Source organism: Zonotrichia albicollis, chromosome 2 (assembly GCF_047830755.1).
Source record: "Zonotrichia albicollis isolate bZonAlb1 chromosome 2, bZonAlb1.hap1, whole genome shotgun sequence".
Taxonomy (NCBI): Eukaryota; Metazoa; Chordata; class Aves; order Passeriformes; family Passerellidae; genus Zonotrichia; species Zonotrichia albicollis.
In genome coordinates this window covers 29,261,626-29,281,033 of record NC_133820.1, presented here as the reverse complement: position 1 = coordinate 29,281,033, position 19,408 = coordinate 29,261,626, and the positions used below count along the sequence as shown (strand labels likewise).

At 42.4% G+C, this 19,408-nt stretch overlaps 1 protein-coding gene across 2 annotated transcripts; it reads right to left on the bottom strand.

The window, feature by feature from the left end:
• Positions 1-1,433: 1,433 nt before the first annotated feature.
• ASB11 (ankyrin repeat and SOCS box containing 11) lies at positions 1,434-18,254 on the bottom strand. 2 transcript variants are annotated; one of them, XM_005491777.3, is made up of 7 exons: positions 18,030-18,254; positions 14,960-15,039; positions 11,251-11,358; positions 9,588-9,738; positions 9,236-9,370; positions 8,151-8,342; positions 1,434-5,551 (listed from the first exon to the last, which is right to left on the bottom strand). In XM_005491777.3, the coding sequence occupies exons 1-7, from the start codon at positions 18,205-18,207 to the stop codon at positions 5,427-5,429; spliced, it is 969 nt and encodes a 322-aa protein (XP_005491834.2). In that variant the 5' UTR covers positions 18,208-18,254; the 3' UTR covers positions 1,434-5,426. The 2 variants fall into 2 exon arrangements, with proteins under 2 accessions (XP_005491834.2, XP_074390776.1); XM_074534675.1 differs by lacking the exon at positions 18,030-18,254 and adding an exon at positions 16,656-18,008.
• Positions 18,255-19,408: the final 1,154 nt, after the last annotated feature.

The window sequence follows — 19,408 nt, the reverse complement described above, 5'->3', positions numbered from 1 at the left end:
TTGTTCATTGTGAGCCGAGTAAAATAGGTATTTTTGTCAGCATCTAGTGCAAGAGAAGTGCAGAGAACAACAACCCTTCCACCCCCACCCAAAAAAAAAGCCCACCAAAAAAAAAAAAAAAAAAACCAAAACACAAAGAAGATAATTTGGAATCATGTTTGTGAAGCTGGAGAATTATATGGGCAACATAAAATTAGTAAGTCTGTGGAGTCTTTAATTCTTCTCTCCCTAAGACAAAAACTTGCACATTTCACTCACAATCCTAGGAGAAATAAAAAAGTTAGAACAAGTTTTCTCTGGAAATCTCTACATCTCCTTCCCTTCCCATTTTGTCTAATTTCTATTATGTTAGGGCATGTTAGCCTCTATAGCCAGCAGGTAGACTTAGAAAAAAATGAACCATTCACCACAAGAGTATCCTACTAGCAAGTCCCTGGTAACAGACAGCTAAAAATATAGCAGGATGCTGCAAAATTCACAGAACTGAGAATGGTTTGGGTTGCAAGAGACCTTAAAGATCCTCTAGTTCCAAAGTCCCTGCCATAGGCAGAGACATCTTCCATTAGAGCAGATTACTCAAAGCTCCATCCAGCCTGGCCTCCAGCATTTCCAGGTGCCCTAAGGACTCCACCATTCCATGGTTATGGCAGCCAAGGCTTCCCCTGAGCTTCACTTTCCCCCTGGTGTTTCCTTATTGGGGAGAACAAAGTTCAGCAGAGCAGCTCTCCTCACTGGCACCTCTGCCACTTGGAGAAGGAAGTTATCATAGTTATTATTATAGTTATTATTAATGCATTCCAGGAGCTTCCTGGGGCCTTGCCTGTGCCCCACTGTTGTGTCCATCCAGCAAACATTGGGATAGCAGGAATTCCCTATGAGGAGCAGGGCTTGTGAGTGTGAGCCTGTTTATAAGGATCTCATCCATTCAGCCTTCCTGGCCAGCTGGCCTGAACAGGCCCCACAATAATGTCCCTACCCTCCCTTTAATCCTGACCCCAAGGACCTCAGTCAGCTCCTCATCCACACCCAGGCAGAGATCCCTGCACTCCAGCTGGTCACTGACAGAGAGGGAGGCTCCTGCTCCTCCTCATCTTCTGCCTGCCCTTCACAAAGATCCTGTGTCCTTCCATTCTAACATTCCAGTCACAGGAGCCATCCCACCACATCTCCATGATGGCAATGAGGTCACAGCCCTGCAGGTATGACATGCTCTGCTGATTCATCTGTCTCTCCCCTTCCAAATGTTGTTCTCAAGTGAATATGCAGATTATGCTTTATTCTGCAACTCCTGATACCCTTTATTGAAGATTTTTCAATTTTAAACCTGACATAGTTTTTCCTTTGCTTGCAATGTCCATTGTGAGTTTCTATAAATAGTATAAAATTTAAAAATAAAGACATTTTCAAGAAATAAAAATCAAATTACATAGAAGTTCTGTGTGGAATAATATGTATTTGACAATAATATATTATACATCTTATGCAGAACATAAAAAAAAAAAAACACAGTGAGGAGCAATTGGCATGTGGGAAATGGTAATTTCTGATAAAAAAATTACACAAAGGCATCAGGAACCATCACCCTAGGATACAGGTCAGACAGATTTTTCAGCTCAGATTTTCAGTCAGTGAATGTATTTAATTTTTGTTCTTATCAGACTTGCCCTAATGCCATACTGGACACACCACCAGTATTTTCAATCCAGTAAAGCCTGGAGGGGTGTTGGATGCCAGCAGCAGGGTTGTGCTGCAGGGGAAGGTCAGGCCTGGCACAGAAGGTGCTGGGCAGCCCCAGCCTGTGTCTCTGTCCTGCAGAGCTGGCAGTGAGTGCAGGGCAGGGAGAGGCACTGAGGGGACTGCAGGGCAAACACAACATTTATTTCTGACGTGTTGGAGGGAAGAAATCCTTGAGGAGGATGTTGGCCAGGCTCAAGTTCCCTGGGGGAAGACAGACCCAAAAGGAGATGATCCTCCTATCCCACTGCCCAAAGCAGCACAGCCCATCACCAAAGGAGAGAGCACACAGGTGGACAGACAGACAGACAGCCTCCCTCACAGCCTGCTTCTGCCTGGGAAGGTGGGGTGTTGGCACCTCGAGGCAGATGAGGGGAATTTCAGTTCCTACAGTATAACAAGTTTCAACAGTCTAGCATTTCCCTACACTTTTTAATTTCACTCTCTGAATGACAGATTCAACTGGACAGACAGAAATTCGGGGACTGGGAGATCTGCTGGGAAAAGCTGAGTCCTAGAGAGGATGGAGGATGGCTAAATGCCAATAGCAGAGCTGTCCTGTAGGAACAGAGGTCACCTTGAACCCAACAGGCTGGTCAGGAGATCAAAGCAGAAATCTTTTTGGAGCCAAATCAGAATGAAACTTCTTTTGCTAGCTACCTTAAGAAATATTGTTTATTAAGCCCTCCCAAAAAGTGTCAGCCTATTTATACTCACTGTTGTCCCCGAGGACGTGCCCCATTGTCCAGAAAGCTTGCAGGGAAAAATTAATCTCAAGCTGCAGGGAAAGCTGTGGAGCCAGGTTTTGGGCAAGAGACTGAGAGAGCTCTGTACAGCAGTGTGATTCCAGCACATAAAATTGTCTGTATCCCCAGACAAACCATACCTTACCCAAACTACTCATTTCAGTCAATGATCACAGAATGACAGAGAAGACACCACTTGTTTTAAAGAAAAGAGACCGTGTGAGATTAGTTTCCCTTCTACTACCTTCAGAAAAAACAGCTGTCAGGTGCTTTTCAAGCTCATTTTGAAGAATCTCCAAGACTCAGTAGCCTCATAGAAAATTGTCCCAATCTTTCCTTATTCTCACATGAAATGGCATTTTTGAAAAAAAAATTTAAATACTTCCTCCAGCTATTTCCTCAGTATTCCCATGCATTGTTATAACACAAAGCACAGCCAATGAGAATTAAATGGGTAACTTCATAATTTGAGGTAACAGCAAGGTAAATTTTCTAATCAAATTTATTAATCTCAGGACTTCTGAACTTCTCTTCAAATTTATTTAAGCTATCAGACTCTTTGAAACGCAGACTTTCGGAGAGAAGTAAGTGTCCAGGAAGAAGGAAAGGTAAGGTGACTTTTTGATGGGAAGCTAATATCAGGAATAAATATAGGGCACCTTCTCCTGTTCTTGAGACAAAACTTTCTGAGAGGCTGAGCAGACTTTGCATTTTCTTAATGGGGATACACATTTTTTCAATTTAAAATTCTATGCAAGTGAAATACTACTTTCATTGATGATCACAGAAGGAAATCAATTCAGCATTACACCTTTTGAAATGGATGCCATAAATTGCCTTAGTCCCTGATTGCAGTGCAAGTCTGAGCTCACACAGCTGAGGCTCTGTCTCTCTGTCTAGAGAGCAAATAGTACTCTCACTGCCACTTTATTAGCAGAGCAGGTGAATTTGCAGTGAAGATAGAACTGAGAGGGATCTGCTGCCATCAGATTAATATAGACATTTCTTTCTTGATAGTATTTGATTTTCAAAGGCTCTTGAGAATTTATTGTTCAAATCTCTGAGATTCATGATGTATTATACCATACAAGGTCAGTGAAGTCACTGACAACTTTATGGGCTATAGCTCTTGCCATCAGATAACATTCAATATGTGCAAACACAGGCTGAAAACTGCATCCATTTTTAGCTGTAACGTTGAAGATCCAGTCTCATGAGCTGCTGAGAGCTCAATTTATCTTACTTGTGCTGAATTAATCATAAAGAAGTATGGGAAACATTAGACCTTTGTCTCAGAGAGACTGTCATAGTGACATTAAGGGATTATTAGCATTGAACCAGAGGCTGCTGCTGCTGCTGCTGGAGCAGGGGCAGGAGCCTGAATGCTGCTGGAAGCCAGTCCTGTATCCAGACTCCAGGAGGAAAATTCCCTCTGACTTAACATGTATGGGCAGTGAAAATTGGTGCCAGTATGCCTCACTCATAAAGAAGCCAGTGCATTTCACAGCCTGAAAATGTGTCTGCAGCCTCTTGGACCTGGAAGTTGAGCAAAATGGAGACAAAGTCCTTTTAATTCTGCTTCCCATTTTACTACAACTAGTGAAACACCATTGCCTGTCTCATGGCAGAAGTTTACCAAAACTTGGTTCTGAAGAAATGTTTTGTCCCCCAGAAGAACCTCCCCAGGAAAAATTAAAAAAACCTTTCTATGTGGTGTACAGTGGCACTGCAAGTGTCACTGCACACGACATTTCTCAGCTCAAAGAGGTGCATGTTTCAGTCCTGCTGTTTCCAAGCTACTAATCCTCACATTATTTAAACTAATACCACAATAAACAATCATAACACTCTAAAAATCTTTTCTTCTAGGGAAGTAATTAAAGCTTCAGACAAGCCTGCAAACTGCTCCTGGTGAGGAAAATTCAAGAACAACATTAGGGTGCTGCACAATCCTCTTTAGTGGCCCTGCTTCTCTCCAGCTCCACAGTCTCTGGACTTACTTAGCTTGAGAAATGTCTAATCATACAAAGCCAAAAAAAAAAAAAAAAACAGCACTCTTTCCTTTGCTTTTTTTTACACCTTGCAAAGGATGGACTTTGAAATATTACCTACTATGCCTATAAAAACATTTGCCATTCTGCCATGGAATTAAGCTATGAAAAAATGTTGATGTAATGTATACAGCCAGATCTCAGGTGACATAATTTTGGAAGGATTTTTTTCTGGAAGAGATGAAAGGGTTTTTTAAGACTCTCACACAGTTTGTGGGTTTACTCTAAACCCCTGCACTTGCTTTCATAACGTCACTTGTACCTCCAAGGACAAGGTGTGTTAGCATAGGGAATAGCTGGGCTCAGGGCTCAGGGATGGACAGTGGCTGGACAGCCAGACACTGCTGGAAATTGATAGGGCTTCAGTAGACAATAGGAAGGAGATGAAAGGATGCAAAATCAAAGCTGATAAAAGATGTGCAATATATTGTATACATCTGATGTTCGTCATTGAAAGCTTTCATTTTCACATAATAATGGAAGAAAAATATTCACTGCCTTGATTTTGACATTGAGATTGGATAGACAAAGGGGAGAAGCTGCACAGATATTTCACAAATAAATATAGCCCCAAATGCAGGGGAAATCTCTGTGTAAGTGGGTGAGTGGACGTGTGCATTTGCACTTACAAACACGTGCCAAGTGAGCTGATTATGTACCAGAACTTCTCAGGCTGGTGTGAGTCCATGTGGCAACAGATTGAGGGACCTGTATCCATGATACCATTCACTGCCTGTGAGAAGGTGTTTCCAATTTCCACTGTCACATAGCAGCCAATGTTTGGTAGCCACAGAAGACAGTAAATGATGCCTTTGATTTTTTTTTCCTTTGATATATAAACTTGGAGTAAACAAGCACTTGTTCCTCTTTCTTTCCCAGTCCAAGGCAGTCAGAGCTATCGATGCAGGAGGAAGTTCTGCAGTGGCTCAGGCAGGTGCAGCTTGGGGACTGAGCAGAGGCACGACCGGCCCAGGCGCCTTCTGATGCTCAACCTGCACAGCTGGGCCAGGCTGGCAGGACCTGGGGGAGAGGTAAAATCAAGAATAAGCACCTCAAACCCACCACCTGTATGAGTCAAAGCAACAAACACCAGCAAGATTTGCAACTCAGACCAAGCACTACATAATGACTGGCTGAGGTCAGGGAGTGTTTTTGCCCTTTCCTTTCTGCATGTGAGAACTCCTGTTACACATCAGAGGTTGAGTGCTTGGAAAGCTGTCAGAGGACTCATCCTGGGCACTGGCTGGCACAGTGCTGCCCACAGTGGAGCTGCCCAGGGTTTTCCCTGCAGGGTGACCGGGAGCTGTCCCCACCACGGATCAGCTGAGGGGCATACCAGGCACAAACCCACTGGATATGAGGCTCTATTGCTTCTGCAGCTACAAGCTTGCACAGGAAAATGCACCCTGCTAGTGAATGTGTCCCTGCCTCCCTTCACTTTCCTCCTGCCACAGCTGCTCCAGGTGCCCCCTTTATACCTGCCCAGGGGTGCTCAGTCTTTGTGAGAGACCTCTCTTGCCCTTCCACTCCAGTTTGTGTCCAAACAGTAACAATCACTGCAGAGTTTGATAAGTAACAGGTAGAGATGCGGGCTTAAAGGCCTGTGCTTATATCTCACAGTAAGCTTCATAATCTGTGCTTTTACCATGGGAAAATTTAGGAGCTTAAACAGGCTGATAATATCCCCTCCGAGAAGAAATTAATAGAAAAATATGGAATATATAAAAAAGAACATTTGTACTACTGTCACTGGAAGTGATGAAAGAAACTACCATCTTCTAAAGCACTTATGAAAACAGACACAATTTATATTTCACATCATTTAATAGCTAGTGAGAGGAGAAATTAAAGGGACCCATCTAAGTAACTTCATTGAAGAAGTTAGGGGTAGAGAAACTCTTTAGCCTGGGGTACTTATTTCAGAAGGACCTCAGAAAACACAGAAGCAGGGGAAAAGAATAGTTGCATGTTAAGCACAGCCAAATATCTGAAAGTGGGACCAAAGGTGAGGAAACTGAGGAAAATTCATGCCTGAAATCAGAGTCAGCAGGAACTGAAATGCCTTTAGAGCCTTTCTGACTGTAAGGGAGAAGAGGCTGACAAGCTGAGGGTGGAAATCAAAAAGAAAGTTCAGGAAGAGAAAATTATTAATATTAAGATATTTATGTACGCCAACTCTGATTCACACAGGGCAATGGTAGCAGGACACTTGGCAGCACTGCCTTTGCTGCCACAGTCTGCCACTGAGCTCTGGGCAGCTCAGGTGTGGGGACAGAAGTCACACAAGGTGAGAAGCATTCAAGCAAAATTCCTGCCAGAAGATTTTAGACATGACAAATTAAAGCTCTGCATGAAAAGTCATGGAGAAAGAGAACAGGACAGGAGGATATTAAGCCAATGTTTTGTTTCTTCCATAAAGCTCACCTGTGCTCAGAGGGTCGGGACAAAGCCTGTGTTCAACAGTGACATTTATTAATTTACCATGCAAGAGCTTTTGTAATTGGGCTTTTTGTGCACATCATGCTCTGGTCCCTGGTGGGCTGTGAGCAGGCTCAGGAAGGTGGGAGGCCCTGCATGGGGGAGCACCACTCACCCTCCGAGTCAGAAGGGCCTCAGGGGACACAGACCAGCTAAGAGGGCACCAGTGAGCTGGAAAAGAGAGATTAGAGGAGGAGGGAGCTAATTCAGCAAACCCAGAGCACAGGGATGTTGCTCTTGGATGCATCAAGTTCTGCCAAATGTTGTGCAGGTGAAAACAGCACAAGAGGATCCTGATTTGTTTTTGCTCAGAGGTTTCTTCCAGTAAAATGGAAGGACAATTAGTTACAGGAAGCCTGGAGGTAAACAGCAAAGTGCTGATCTGATGAGTTGAGTTGTTGAGTTAGGGATAGAAGAAAAGACTCTGGGTTTTAGAAGCTGAATTAGGAGATAATTTAATGAAGGTAGTGGGCTTTTTATAATGTGACTCGCTAAGGTGAGACTTGATTTGTCTCAAAGTAAAAACTTCTCACACTATTGGTGAACTATGAATTGTGCACTTTGGAGAACAGTTACAAGAAGAAAAATAATGGTTTTAATTTTTTTCTCTAAGTTTCCCAGAGAAAAATTGTCTGTGCTCTTTCTTCAACTAAACTGAAAATATCCATTGGTCTGTTCTGGGATTGCAGCCCCATAAGCCACATGGAAGAGCTGTGAAGCTGAGGAGTCACCTGGCACAGAGCTCTGCTTTCTCCTGGCAGCCAAGGACACACTCACCCATTGAGTCATGGAGCAAGGCTGAACACTTTATGATGGTACCAAAATGTTATCTGTTAATAAATTTTCATGGCAGTTTTTAACACCAGGAGCCCCACGAGGTAAATATGTATGATTTTCCTTCAGTAGATAGGAAAAGAAGCACAGAAAAACTGACTGATTTACCTGCAAAAACCATAGCACCAGGTGGCAGATCTAGCAACAAAACAGATTTCTGTGTCATGAGTTGGAGGCTTGAAGGCAGCAGAAAAGGTAAGAGAATGTATGTAGAGCATTACTTATAAAAGCAATTAAGAAAATATACTTAGGTAAAGTATACAAATACTGCTTTATTAAAAAAAAGGAGAAGAAAGGAAACCGTTACCTTCCTGAAGCAGAAGCGCCTGCTCCACTTTGCTGTGGGGTGTGGCAAGATCCAGGGCACATTTGAGGTCAGCATTTCTGCATTTTGGGTCAGCACCATAGTCTATCAACAAGATAACGATCTCCACGCTGGATTTCCTCGCTGCCGCGTGCAGGGGGGTGTCCAGTCGCTTCCCCACGTTCACGTTGGCTCCTGGGGTGAACAAAGCTCCTGGTGAGAGCTGGTGGGCAGCAGGGACTGTCTGAACCTGCACCACACGGGCTGGTTTCCACCAGGAGCCTCAATAGATGAAGGGATGGATGGCACACAGGATCTCAACAGCAGCTGTGCAAAGCTCAGCAGGTCACACTGGCTCTGCAGAGTGCTCTGGGCCACCAAACCCTGCCTGCAGTGCTCAGGATTGAGCTGCCTGACCTTCAACCCAAAATGTGTTCAAGGCCTACCATGTGTTCTTTAATGGCATAAAATCTAATGTGGATTATGTTAATTGAATTGCCCCCGAAACCTTTAGGTATCTCATTGTAACAGGTCTGGGAGCACAGCAAGCAAAATGCTTGTCCCAGGCTGGCTGGGCACAGCAGAGCCACACTTTGAGCAGGTGTAAATCAGCTAATGCACACTGACAGCAAAAATTTGTGCTAGTTCATGGCCTGTGCCTAGACCTGCAGTGATTATTCTTCCAAGCAGCTTTACTGCTGCTCTCATCATCCACTGAGGAGGAGGTGAAGTTAATGGTTCTGATAAACTGCTATGTTAAGCAAGAGTTGATTTTGGTCAGTAATATCAGTCAGCATTTTCTGTTCTTCCTGTTATCATTCTAGAAAACTAAAAGGATTCTGTTTTCACATTCAGATAGCCTCGGGGAGGTGTCTATAATTAAGAATGCTTTTCACTTATGAAATCATAATTTCTTTATCACAACACAGGAAATTTTTAATGGCCTCAAATGAGTCTGACAGAGTCAGGCTCCCAACAACTCTTGTGGAAGTGACCCATGATGTTTTAAGTAAAGAGGCAGCTCAGAGAGGCCAGCAGCATTGTCTCACACCACCATAGCTCTCCCCCAGCCCCTTTTCCAGGTGTACCTAGCTCCAGCAGCTTCTTGACACATTCTGTTCTCAGGTAGGTGCAGGCCATGTAGAGAGGGCTCCCATGCTGTGGGTCTTCTTGGTCAATGTCAACCCCATGGGCCAGGAGCGTCTCCATGCACTCCCTGTGACCTGTGGAGGGAAGAGCTGTCACTGAATTGCTGCAGAGCAGAACACACCCAGGTACAACTGTGAGGCACAAGAGCTGTGAAAAGTCAAACCTGTTTATCTCTACTGATATAGAATGAATTCTTTTTTAAACGCCTAGTGAACGACAAAAGGCGCATTTGTCACGTAGTTATTGTTGGCTTGCTCACACCCCTCACACCCAGAACATCACCTCTCTCACCTCTCTTGGCTGCTTCGTGGATGGGTGAGGGCAGGTGGCTCCCCAGCTGTGCCTTGGCCCCGAATTCCAGCAGCATGCTGACACAGGCTGCGCTGCCGCTGCAGCAGGCGTTGAACAGCGGAGTCACCCCGTCGATGGTGGCTGCATTCACCTGTGTGGGACAACACACTCAGGATCTTCCTGTCTAACAGGAATGCCCGTGCAACATGCTTTCTGTGCACCATAGAACTGCACCAGAGTGAGACTTGCCTTGTTTAATTGCAGGAATTAATTTATTTACAGCTTTCTGAGTTATATGTTGTGACATAACATACAGAGCATTCTCCTTTCATGTCTGCCCTCTTTCCCAGATAGTTAGTGCCATAAGGCAGAAAACCTCCTTGCTCTGAATGCTCCTGCTGGAACTGCTAAAAAATGCAATTTTATTATTTCTCTTTTTTTTAATGTGAAGCAGCTGAGTATCTTCAAGATTTTTTCGTTCGCACCAGCCTCAAGGTGGAACACCCTGAAATGAAAATGGCTTTGCTTTTTAAATGAAAACATTCACTTTCTGTTTAATATTTTCATCTGAGAACACGCTTCCAGCAGAAGAAATTTTCATAAAAACATAATCCCAAACAGAAAAGGAGCTTGAAGGAGTTTATATGCATGTGTGTCTATGCAAGACAGAAATTTTCTTCCCCAACTTCTGATCTGAAGACCTGGCAAGAACCACTATTGCCATTCTCCATTGGGACAGCAGAGCTGTAGATCACAGAATCACAGAATACACTGATTTGGAAGGGACCCATTGGATCATGGAGTCCAGCTCCTGGCCTTGCAGAAGGCATCCCAGGAATCACATCATACCCCTGTTTATGCTGTGTTTAACCATGTAGCAAGCCCTCAGGGCCAATTTATGAAGCAAATCTGTGTGTCTTTAACTCTGTGGCACACTGGAGAGGAGCAATGGATAATGCAAGCACGTGTCAATTTGTAAAATTTCCACCACCCTCACTCCTCCCAGTGTCATCAGGCAGATGTGGCTGGAACTGCTGGAAGCACTGGAGATCTCTTGACTATTTTGGGCTGCTTGGTTTCTTGCCTTATAAATTGTACTTGAAAACCCAGCTGACATAAAAATATCCTTATATATTTCACACATTCCTTAATCTTTGTTGGGAACATGTACTCTACCTTAGGTCCAGCTGTAGGAATTGTTATTTTATTAGCAGATAAAATGTTTCATTTCTTCAAGCACATCTGTTTTTACTTACATGAGACTCCCAAACCTTCCCATAGAAAACCAGGTGTAATTCCAGTGATCACTGCTGAGGGGGGAGGGGGAGGGCAAAGGTGTGAGTTACTTTCTTCAAGGTTATTTCACTTAGCATCTTTCATTCGTTTTCCATGAACCGTGACCATGTTTCACACACAAAGGGAAAACAAAAGAGAATAAAGGGATGACACAAGGGGGAGACAAATCTATCACCCAGGGAAACAGAACACTGTTATGGACAAATCACCCAGGGAAACAGAACACTGTTATGTTTTTCCACATTTCTATCTGAGATGTCCACCTGCATCTTGGCCCTGCCACCTGGACAGCACATCCAACCTCCCCACTGATGCGGGGAGCCTCCATTCCCAGGTGCCCTGTCCCAAAGTCATCCCCAGGACTTACCTGGGCGCCATTTTCCAGCAGCACCTTGGCACAGGCCACGTGCCCACCCAGGCAGGCCTCGTGGAGAGCTGACACACGGTCTGTGGTGAGCAGGTTCACGTTGAAACCCTGCAAAGGGAGCAGGGAGTGAGGGGCCAGCCCTGCCCTGCCCTGCCCAGCTCCTGCAGGGCTGCTGGGGGCCCATGGCAGGGACAGACATGGCACTGCTGAGTGCCAGGGAAAGGGCTCAGGTCACATTGGTGCTGTTCAGTGATTTCTTGTCCCCACACACCACAGCTGGATATGGGGTTAAAGAGGGAGCAATCACAAGCTATGCCTTCTGTTTCTAGCTCTTTATGATGCACTGTCAATTGCAGGAAATGCTTCACATTTCTTTAATTTATATGGCTGTCATTTCCTTCCCTATTTAGTCCTGCACCAGGAGCTACAGCTGGAGGGATTCACCTCCCTGAATGAGGATGCTTCTTTTGAAAAAGGTGTATTTTTATGATTGGCTTTTTGCAAATATTAAAATGAATATTATATGTGTTGTGTTAGAAAGTTATGCTATATTAATTCTCTTAAGTAGTATGTTAAATATAGTTTTAGGTTATAACAAAATGTTAAAATAGAAACTATGCTATGTAAGATACTTTTTTTAAAGAAAGGACTCGCACCAAGATAGCAGCCACAGGACACCTAAATCTTTCAGAGAAAAAGAATTTATTGCTCCATTATCAGAAGAAATTAACTTCTTCCCACCTCGCACAGCCAGGATGACACCATTAGGATTAAGAGGAAGAAGTTGACACTGACCAGACAGAATCCTGTGTTTGAATGGAAATTATGCATCATATAGAGGTGTATGAATGTGCAACAGGCTATTGCTTTTAAGGGTTAATCCTCTGTTAACCTGTGTCCTTTTCGTGCTCGTGCTGCCCAGAAAAAGGTACCTGGACTTATCTGTAACTCTTTGTTTCTATTGTCTCATATTGTTCTAATCCAAATTGTCCAAATTATTATTACTCTAATTATGTTGCTATTTTTATAGCCATTTTATTATCATTAAACTTTTTACAATTTTAAAAACAAGTGATTGGTGTTTTTCACACTTCTGACACAGGTATCTGCAGCTCAGCTGGAGCTGGCAGCTCCTTCAGTGGGGAGAAACAGGATTCCTGATGCTGTAATTCATCCTGTGCTAAAGCAGCTGTTTCCAGTAGGGCAGACAAATTGTATCCTGAAAGTTCTTTCATTCACTACATGGGGTACCCAAGGGTGCTTCACTCAGAGGTAATGAGTACCTGGTAAACCTACAAGAGAGATGAGTCAAATCCCACCCACAAATCAGTTCCTCCTATCTGACCATCCAGGAAATGTTTTACATTGGAAGAAAGAACAGTGGTTTACAAATCTCTGTTGATTTCCTGTTGATCTCTGCTGAATGCCTTGTTTCAGGTGTTTCCCTAATTAGCAGTTGCCGTATCTATTCCTGCACAAAGACAAACCAGACATATTCACAAAGAGAAAAGCAGTTGTCACACGTGCTTTCCTCTGACTGCAACTAAATCTCCTGGTAATTAGAATTTTACAGCCATGTGTGAGAACAGGCCTGGCAGCAGCTCCATTTTCTGCTTGATATCATGTTTTGAAGCACAGCTGGTGCCTGCCTGACGTGCTATAGTCAGGGCAGCTCACAAGATGGCAGCAATGCACTTTTGGTACACAGTCCCCAATGCAATGGGCAGAAAGGAGTACCTGGGAGCAACCTCACACAGCAAAAAAGGCAGCAGTCCTGACACCATGAGCATTAACACCACTGTAAACACTTCAGGCTAAGCATCACATGATAGGAAAACAATCTTTTTCAGTCATGTGAAAATATTATTAATGTAAAAGTTGTTGGTAAAATTTCTCATGCATTACAATGGTGCTAGGGAAATAAACAAAACCTTGAAAAAATAGAGATTATTCCATTTTCTAATTGTGTGGTGGTTTCATACTTTGTGATCAGCATATTCCTTCAAGATTTATTTATTCTAGAGACTCCTAATAAGGAGACTTATTGTCAATGATTATTCATATATACATGTATATATATTTTTAACAAATAAAACTCAATCATATCAAGTGACAGAATAAGCATTGATATCTTGGGAAAAACAACAATTCCTTCTATTACAAAATGAAGAATTAGTTGTAGATCTTACAATGGCTGTTTGCCAACCATCACTCATGATAAACCTTGTTTTCAATGTACGTGAAGAATCAAACTCTTGTTTCAGGCATTGGAACAGGTGTTATTGAGTCCTTGAGCCATTTGAAAACTGCAGCACTACATCACCTCCCTGTGTCCAGGCATTCCCAGAGCCTCAGAGGCTTTCTTGAAAGCTGTGGTGCTGCAGTAGAGACTTCTGAGTGTCCCAGACACTCAAGTACAGTCCCATACTTCATTTCAGGTTGGTATATTAGAAGCAATGAGCAATGATTATGCTGCTCCATGAACAATTTCATCCCTGCATTTATCAATCTGTGGTGACTCAGCTCCAATTCAGGCTCTACAGACATTGCTGCCTTGATCTGTTTTCGTCAGCAAGGACCTTCATCTTTTATTCCCAAAATTAAATGTCTTTAGGAAAAGGAGAAACAGTGGATTAACTAAATTATATAACCACACCATTGGGTGCCTCCTCAGTGTACAGCCATGAACAGTGCATAACCAGGACATCTGGTGAACAGCCACAACACCAGGTGCTCCACAAAGCAAGTGGTGTAAGGTCAGCATAAATAGATATGAGGGGTCAGAAAACCATCAAATCCCTAAATGAGTAAAGCCTATTTCTTTTTTTCTCTAACCTACATTACTTCCTTTTCCATAAAAATCACTTTATGTCAGCAGGTGAAGGAAAGAGGGATCAGAAAATGGGAGGGAAAATGCTGTCTGTAAATAGCATCTTTTATTTAGCTGCAGCTAAATGCCTCAAGAGGTGTCTGAAGAGGAGGTTTTCCCACTGGCAGCTCCACTCTTTGAGGATGTTGTCCATTAGAGATCTGGTTTCTGGTAATAATTATTTACCTTGCCTATAAAAAGACTGATAGCCAAGTCAAAAGCTTTACATTCAGGGAATTGATTTCCCTACAGTTGCCTTGGGGGCAAGAAGGAGAGGGGGACAGTAACTATTTGTGCTAGATGGGGACACTGAGTTTAAGCAAAGGTGGGAAGGAAGATGATGGGCAGAGCACAAAGAACCATAACCTCTTTTCATATCCAGCTTCTTTTCCCTCTCATGTATTCTCTCCTCCTCTCTTCCTTTTGCCTGAACTCTCAGTTCCTTTTGGAGCAGAGGGTTTCAGGCTGACTATGAAAGGCAAGATGCCTTTTATAAGGCATGCCTGTTACTTTTTGTTTTTTTTCTAATAGACTACATTTATATATTTGTTGTCCTTATTCTCAAGCCTAGTTGCATGGTTCATCATTGAGAAAGAGCACAAGGATCATTTTTTATTATATAGCAAGCTGCAAGCTGTGATAGTCTTTGTCCCAGGCTTGTCCCCAGCTTCTTAACTGAGCAAACTGAAACATGCCCAGAGGTGTTTGTGCTGATATATTATTCATACAACCATATTTCTTATGCCCTGTTGCAGTCTATTACCAGCTCACCAGCCCATAAATGCAATTCATGTGAAACCACCTTGCTTCCCAGCCTTTCCTTTCCCTGTGGGCCTTTACCTGTGCAATCAAGGTTTTCAGAGAGAGGAGGCGTCCCTGGAAGGCAGCATCGTGGAGAGGGGACCGGTCTGCCCAGCTGCCTGAAACAGCAAATGCACGGAGCTAGTTCAGGGATGCAGCAAAAGCACATCTTGGGAGCACAGGGGAAGCACAGCCACATGTAAATGCAGATCAGGACTGAAATCAGTGTGGGCTTAGTGGTGAAACTGTTTGATGAATTAATTTCAGCAGAGAGCTGAGCGATCAGCAATCCTGAGAAAGCTGGCTGCTCACTAAGAAATCTAAACAAAAGCTTCTTGGCAGAACTTTTAAAAGAACAGCTAAAAACATGTTTCAGCAAAGATCACGAATTTAATGCTGCTGGGTCTCATGTGGAGTCTTCAGAACCCTGCAATTCTCCTACTCAAAACCATATCAGCCTCCACCTTTCCTTGGGAGCTCTCGTCACAAATTGCATCCCAGCTTCTCTGACACTTTGTTAAGAGCCTCATAGCAGGGTTGACTTGTCCATCAAATGAATTCTGGCATGTCCTTGGCAGTTTTATTTCCTGAACTGACAATTTCATAAATAACATCCTCCCTCTCAGACTACCATGTAACAGGTTTAATCATTCTCTTCACTGAAATATTTCAGAAAATACATGGAAAAACAAATTCTTCCTGAGGGCTTTACTTTTCTTCTTTAATTATTTTGAGATGCTGAACTGTTCAGACTCCTTCACGTAGGCTTGCTTGCCCTTTTTCTTATCCTAATCTATTTATGCCAAGAAAAATAATTATTTAGCCTAGCTGCTACCTACAGGCATAGACATTCAGCTCAGGTTAAATCCTTGCCACTCAAATAGAGAGCAAATTTACTTGTCCTATATTAAAATTCATAACCATCCTGTGTCACAGTGTGTAGTAAGTGTTTCTCCAAAGGCCAGCTGCATTTCCAGTGCCACAGGACAGAAGCAAAACCAGTGTTTGCATTCATGCTCTGTTGTACAGCAAGCCCATGGGCACTGTATCTGAAACCCTTGTCCTGTTTAATTTTTTCAGCTATGCAGCACACCAGAGAGAATGGAAAGGGTGATTTATCTCCATTTCATATGCTACCCAAGGCAGGGAGAAATCAATGAGAGGCATGGACACATCCATGGGGGCTTGAGGCCAAGGACACAGCAGAGGTTTTACTCTTGGCCAAAGGAGTCTCCTTTTGTTACCCAAGGACCAGGATGCTCTTCAGCTAATGGAGTTACAGTTTTAACTGTAGTAATTACTTCTGTTTCGATTTATTTACAGAGCGATTCCTGGGCTCCTAAGGCAGGAAACTGGCATGGAAAGACCAGTGGCACAATATGTGGCAAGGCTCTGAATGGCACATCAGTCAAAATGATGGAAACAGGAACCAAGAAAAGCCTTCCTGAAACCCTCCCAAATACCCCACACCTCTCATCATGCTGGTGACTAAAACAGGCAAGCTCGGCTCAGAAAGCCAGAAAACATTGCAAGTGACAAAGCCCAGAGCCCTCATACAGCAGGAGGATTCAGGAGTTACTCAAGCAGAGCTCCAGGGCCTTATTTAACCTTTAATGCAGAGTATAGCTCGTGCAGTGCATGTTCTCACATGCATTTCCAGGGCATTTCCAATGCATGTGTGTGCACACACAGCCTCAGGACAACCCTCACTCTGCACACTCCCACCACATCCTACCTCCCTGAAACGTGTGGCAAATATAGTTCCCATATGGAGCACTTCTCCCCTGCTCAGCTGGGAGTGACATGACTGAAAGTGCTCTTTTCAAATGCCTACAGATAAATTATGCAGCCCTGCTGCTGCTGCTGCTGTGCTACTTCACTGCAAAGAGAAAAGGTTGTGAAGCTCTGGCTGTAATATGATATAGTGCCCCAGCAACAACATCACATGATCTTACATTTTGTAAGATTATCCTTAATGACTTTCTGCAAATGGCAACTTGCAGATAAAAATATGTTACAGCCCGCTGAATTTCAAGGCACCTCAATAAGAACCTGAAGGAAAAGCTTGAAGGAAAAACTGCTGCTCACCATATGTCAGACTGTGATTGCATAAAGGTGCTTGGGAAAAAATGACAGTAACAAATGACTGGAATTATATTCTAGAGAATAAAAAATAAATTAATAACCAAAACATGCCTGTATATATACAGGCTTCATAAAGGCTTTGTCAAAAATGCTTGGCTGCAGTATTTCTGTTGGCCAGATGTTAGTCTCCCTGCTTTGGGTGCCCATCCCAAAGAACACCATCTGTGTTCTGATGCCATTCCTGTGCCTGTTCATGATGGCACAATCACAAAGCAAGTGCCCAGCAAATGAGTCACACAGAAATGTGTGATGTCACAATGCTGATCAGAATCTGCAGCTAGGAAAATAAGCCCTCATTAGCAGTAAATTGAAAATACCGTGTCATTTTAATTAGTGGAATTAACAGGAATGCAATCACACGCCTATTCATTATTATGGCAGTGATCTGAAGGAATAAAATCACTTGAAAAAAACAAAACCGTGACCTGCTAAGTAACCTATGAAATACAACATATTCTTGTGCAGTGTATTTTTCAGAACAATTTTAGCTGCATTCATTTTTATCATCTGATTTAACAAAACAAGGCTTCTTTGCTTGGATTCATAAAGTTATGAGTTATATCCTCCTAGCATCTCCTTTCAGAAAATCAATGTGCTAAAATTTTCCCTAAATATTCTCTGGCAGTAAAACTGGATGTTTAGTAAAACAATCTGTAACCACTGATAAAGAACACCTTGTACTGAGAGCAGTATTTTTATTTATCATATATAGTGCATTGGCCAAATGTCATCCTCATTCTAGCTGGGTAATTGTTGGAGTCTCATATTTTGCACACCTAAACCATGCCAACACATACTGACACTGCAGAGACCCCAGAAATGGGAAGCACTTCAGGTTAAAACATTTACCCCTGCATTTAGCAAAAAATCCCTCATTTCATGGCAACTTGCCGATTTAAATCCTTGAGTTACAAAAATGTGACAAATAAACATTTAAATGTTAGAGTCCATATTTTTACTTTACCTGGGACTATTCCATAGATCTCTTCTGCTATCCTGGCAGCTTCTTTTCTGTTGCCTTTAACAATATAGAAATGGGTTAGCAAAGCCAAGGAAATCTTAATTAAAAGCTTGAAGCAAAACAAAGCAAAAATGGCAAAGTAAATGTTAGTGAAAGAATGGAGTATAGAAGTGCCCTCCATTTTGGTTTGCTCTTTGAATAGTTTCTCAGGTTGTCTAAGTTGCACTGGGCTATTCTTGGTATCATATGTCATCTATTTAAAACCCTTCAGGACCTGCTGTTCCTCAGTTACCAAAAATACATCCTGGTTTTATTTGGTATGAGGTGTTTGATGCTAAATAACAATATCAAGGATAAGATATTTTGAACATCTCTGCTTACAGGAAACAACTGAGAAAATCCTTTCCAAACCTACATAAATGAGAGTAAGTTTTCAGACAGATGCTCTCCATACCATCTGAAAGCCTATACATCCACATTAGATTTATTCTTAAAGGTAGCAGTTCATTTACAAAGACTACATAGAGAAGGTTGCAGAAATGGTTCAGATGCTGCAAAAAGAATACTTTTTTGTCTTTTCCATCAAGAGAACAGGCCTTGCTGGTACTCAGATACAGAACAAAGGCAAACATATCAAAGAAAAGCATTATCATGAAAGAATTTGAAATAAATTCACGTGGCCAAAGCCAGGGCTAGGAAGTCAAAGTTATTCTAGGAGGAGAAAAATGCATTGAAATTGCACAACAAGAGACACATATCATTTTTTTCCATTACTCAGGGATAAATAGTGGTGTCCACAGATATCTCTTGCAAACAGCATTGTCTGTTTCAGAAATATTTTTGCATTATCCTCCATTGATTCAAAGGTGTAATGTTTGAAATTGAATAAGATGTACCCTTTCTTTAACTGCCCTTTTTTTTCTTTTTGAAGGCACATGGCTTCCATAGAGAACAAAGGGTTCTTTATGTATTTATTTGAGTCTATGTAGAACACCCCATCTCTTTTTATTTTAAACTTTTATTTATTTTTGTTTTCCTATATGTACCACAAGAGGAGGATTTAATTCTTACTTGATTCCCCTCTTTGCCCAGGTTCTCTTAGCCTTCAATTCCAACATCTGTCAAGGAAAAGAGCAGGATAATTCCTCTCTTAGAGATCTCAAAGAGATGGTGGATATGCACACAGAAATTATACAGCAAATTATTTCTCTGAGCATTTTAGATGCAATTTCTTTTGGTTTATAGCTATACAGCTGGTTTAGTACCTTGCTGTCTTTGGTGTTCAGCCCCCCCAGGTGCACTAAAATGCTGTATAAAATATGTGCAGAGATAAAACACTCCAAGCAATTTTCTCAAGTGAAACAATTTTACTAAAATTCTGA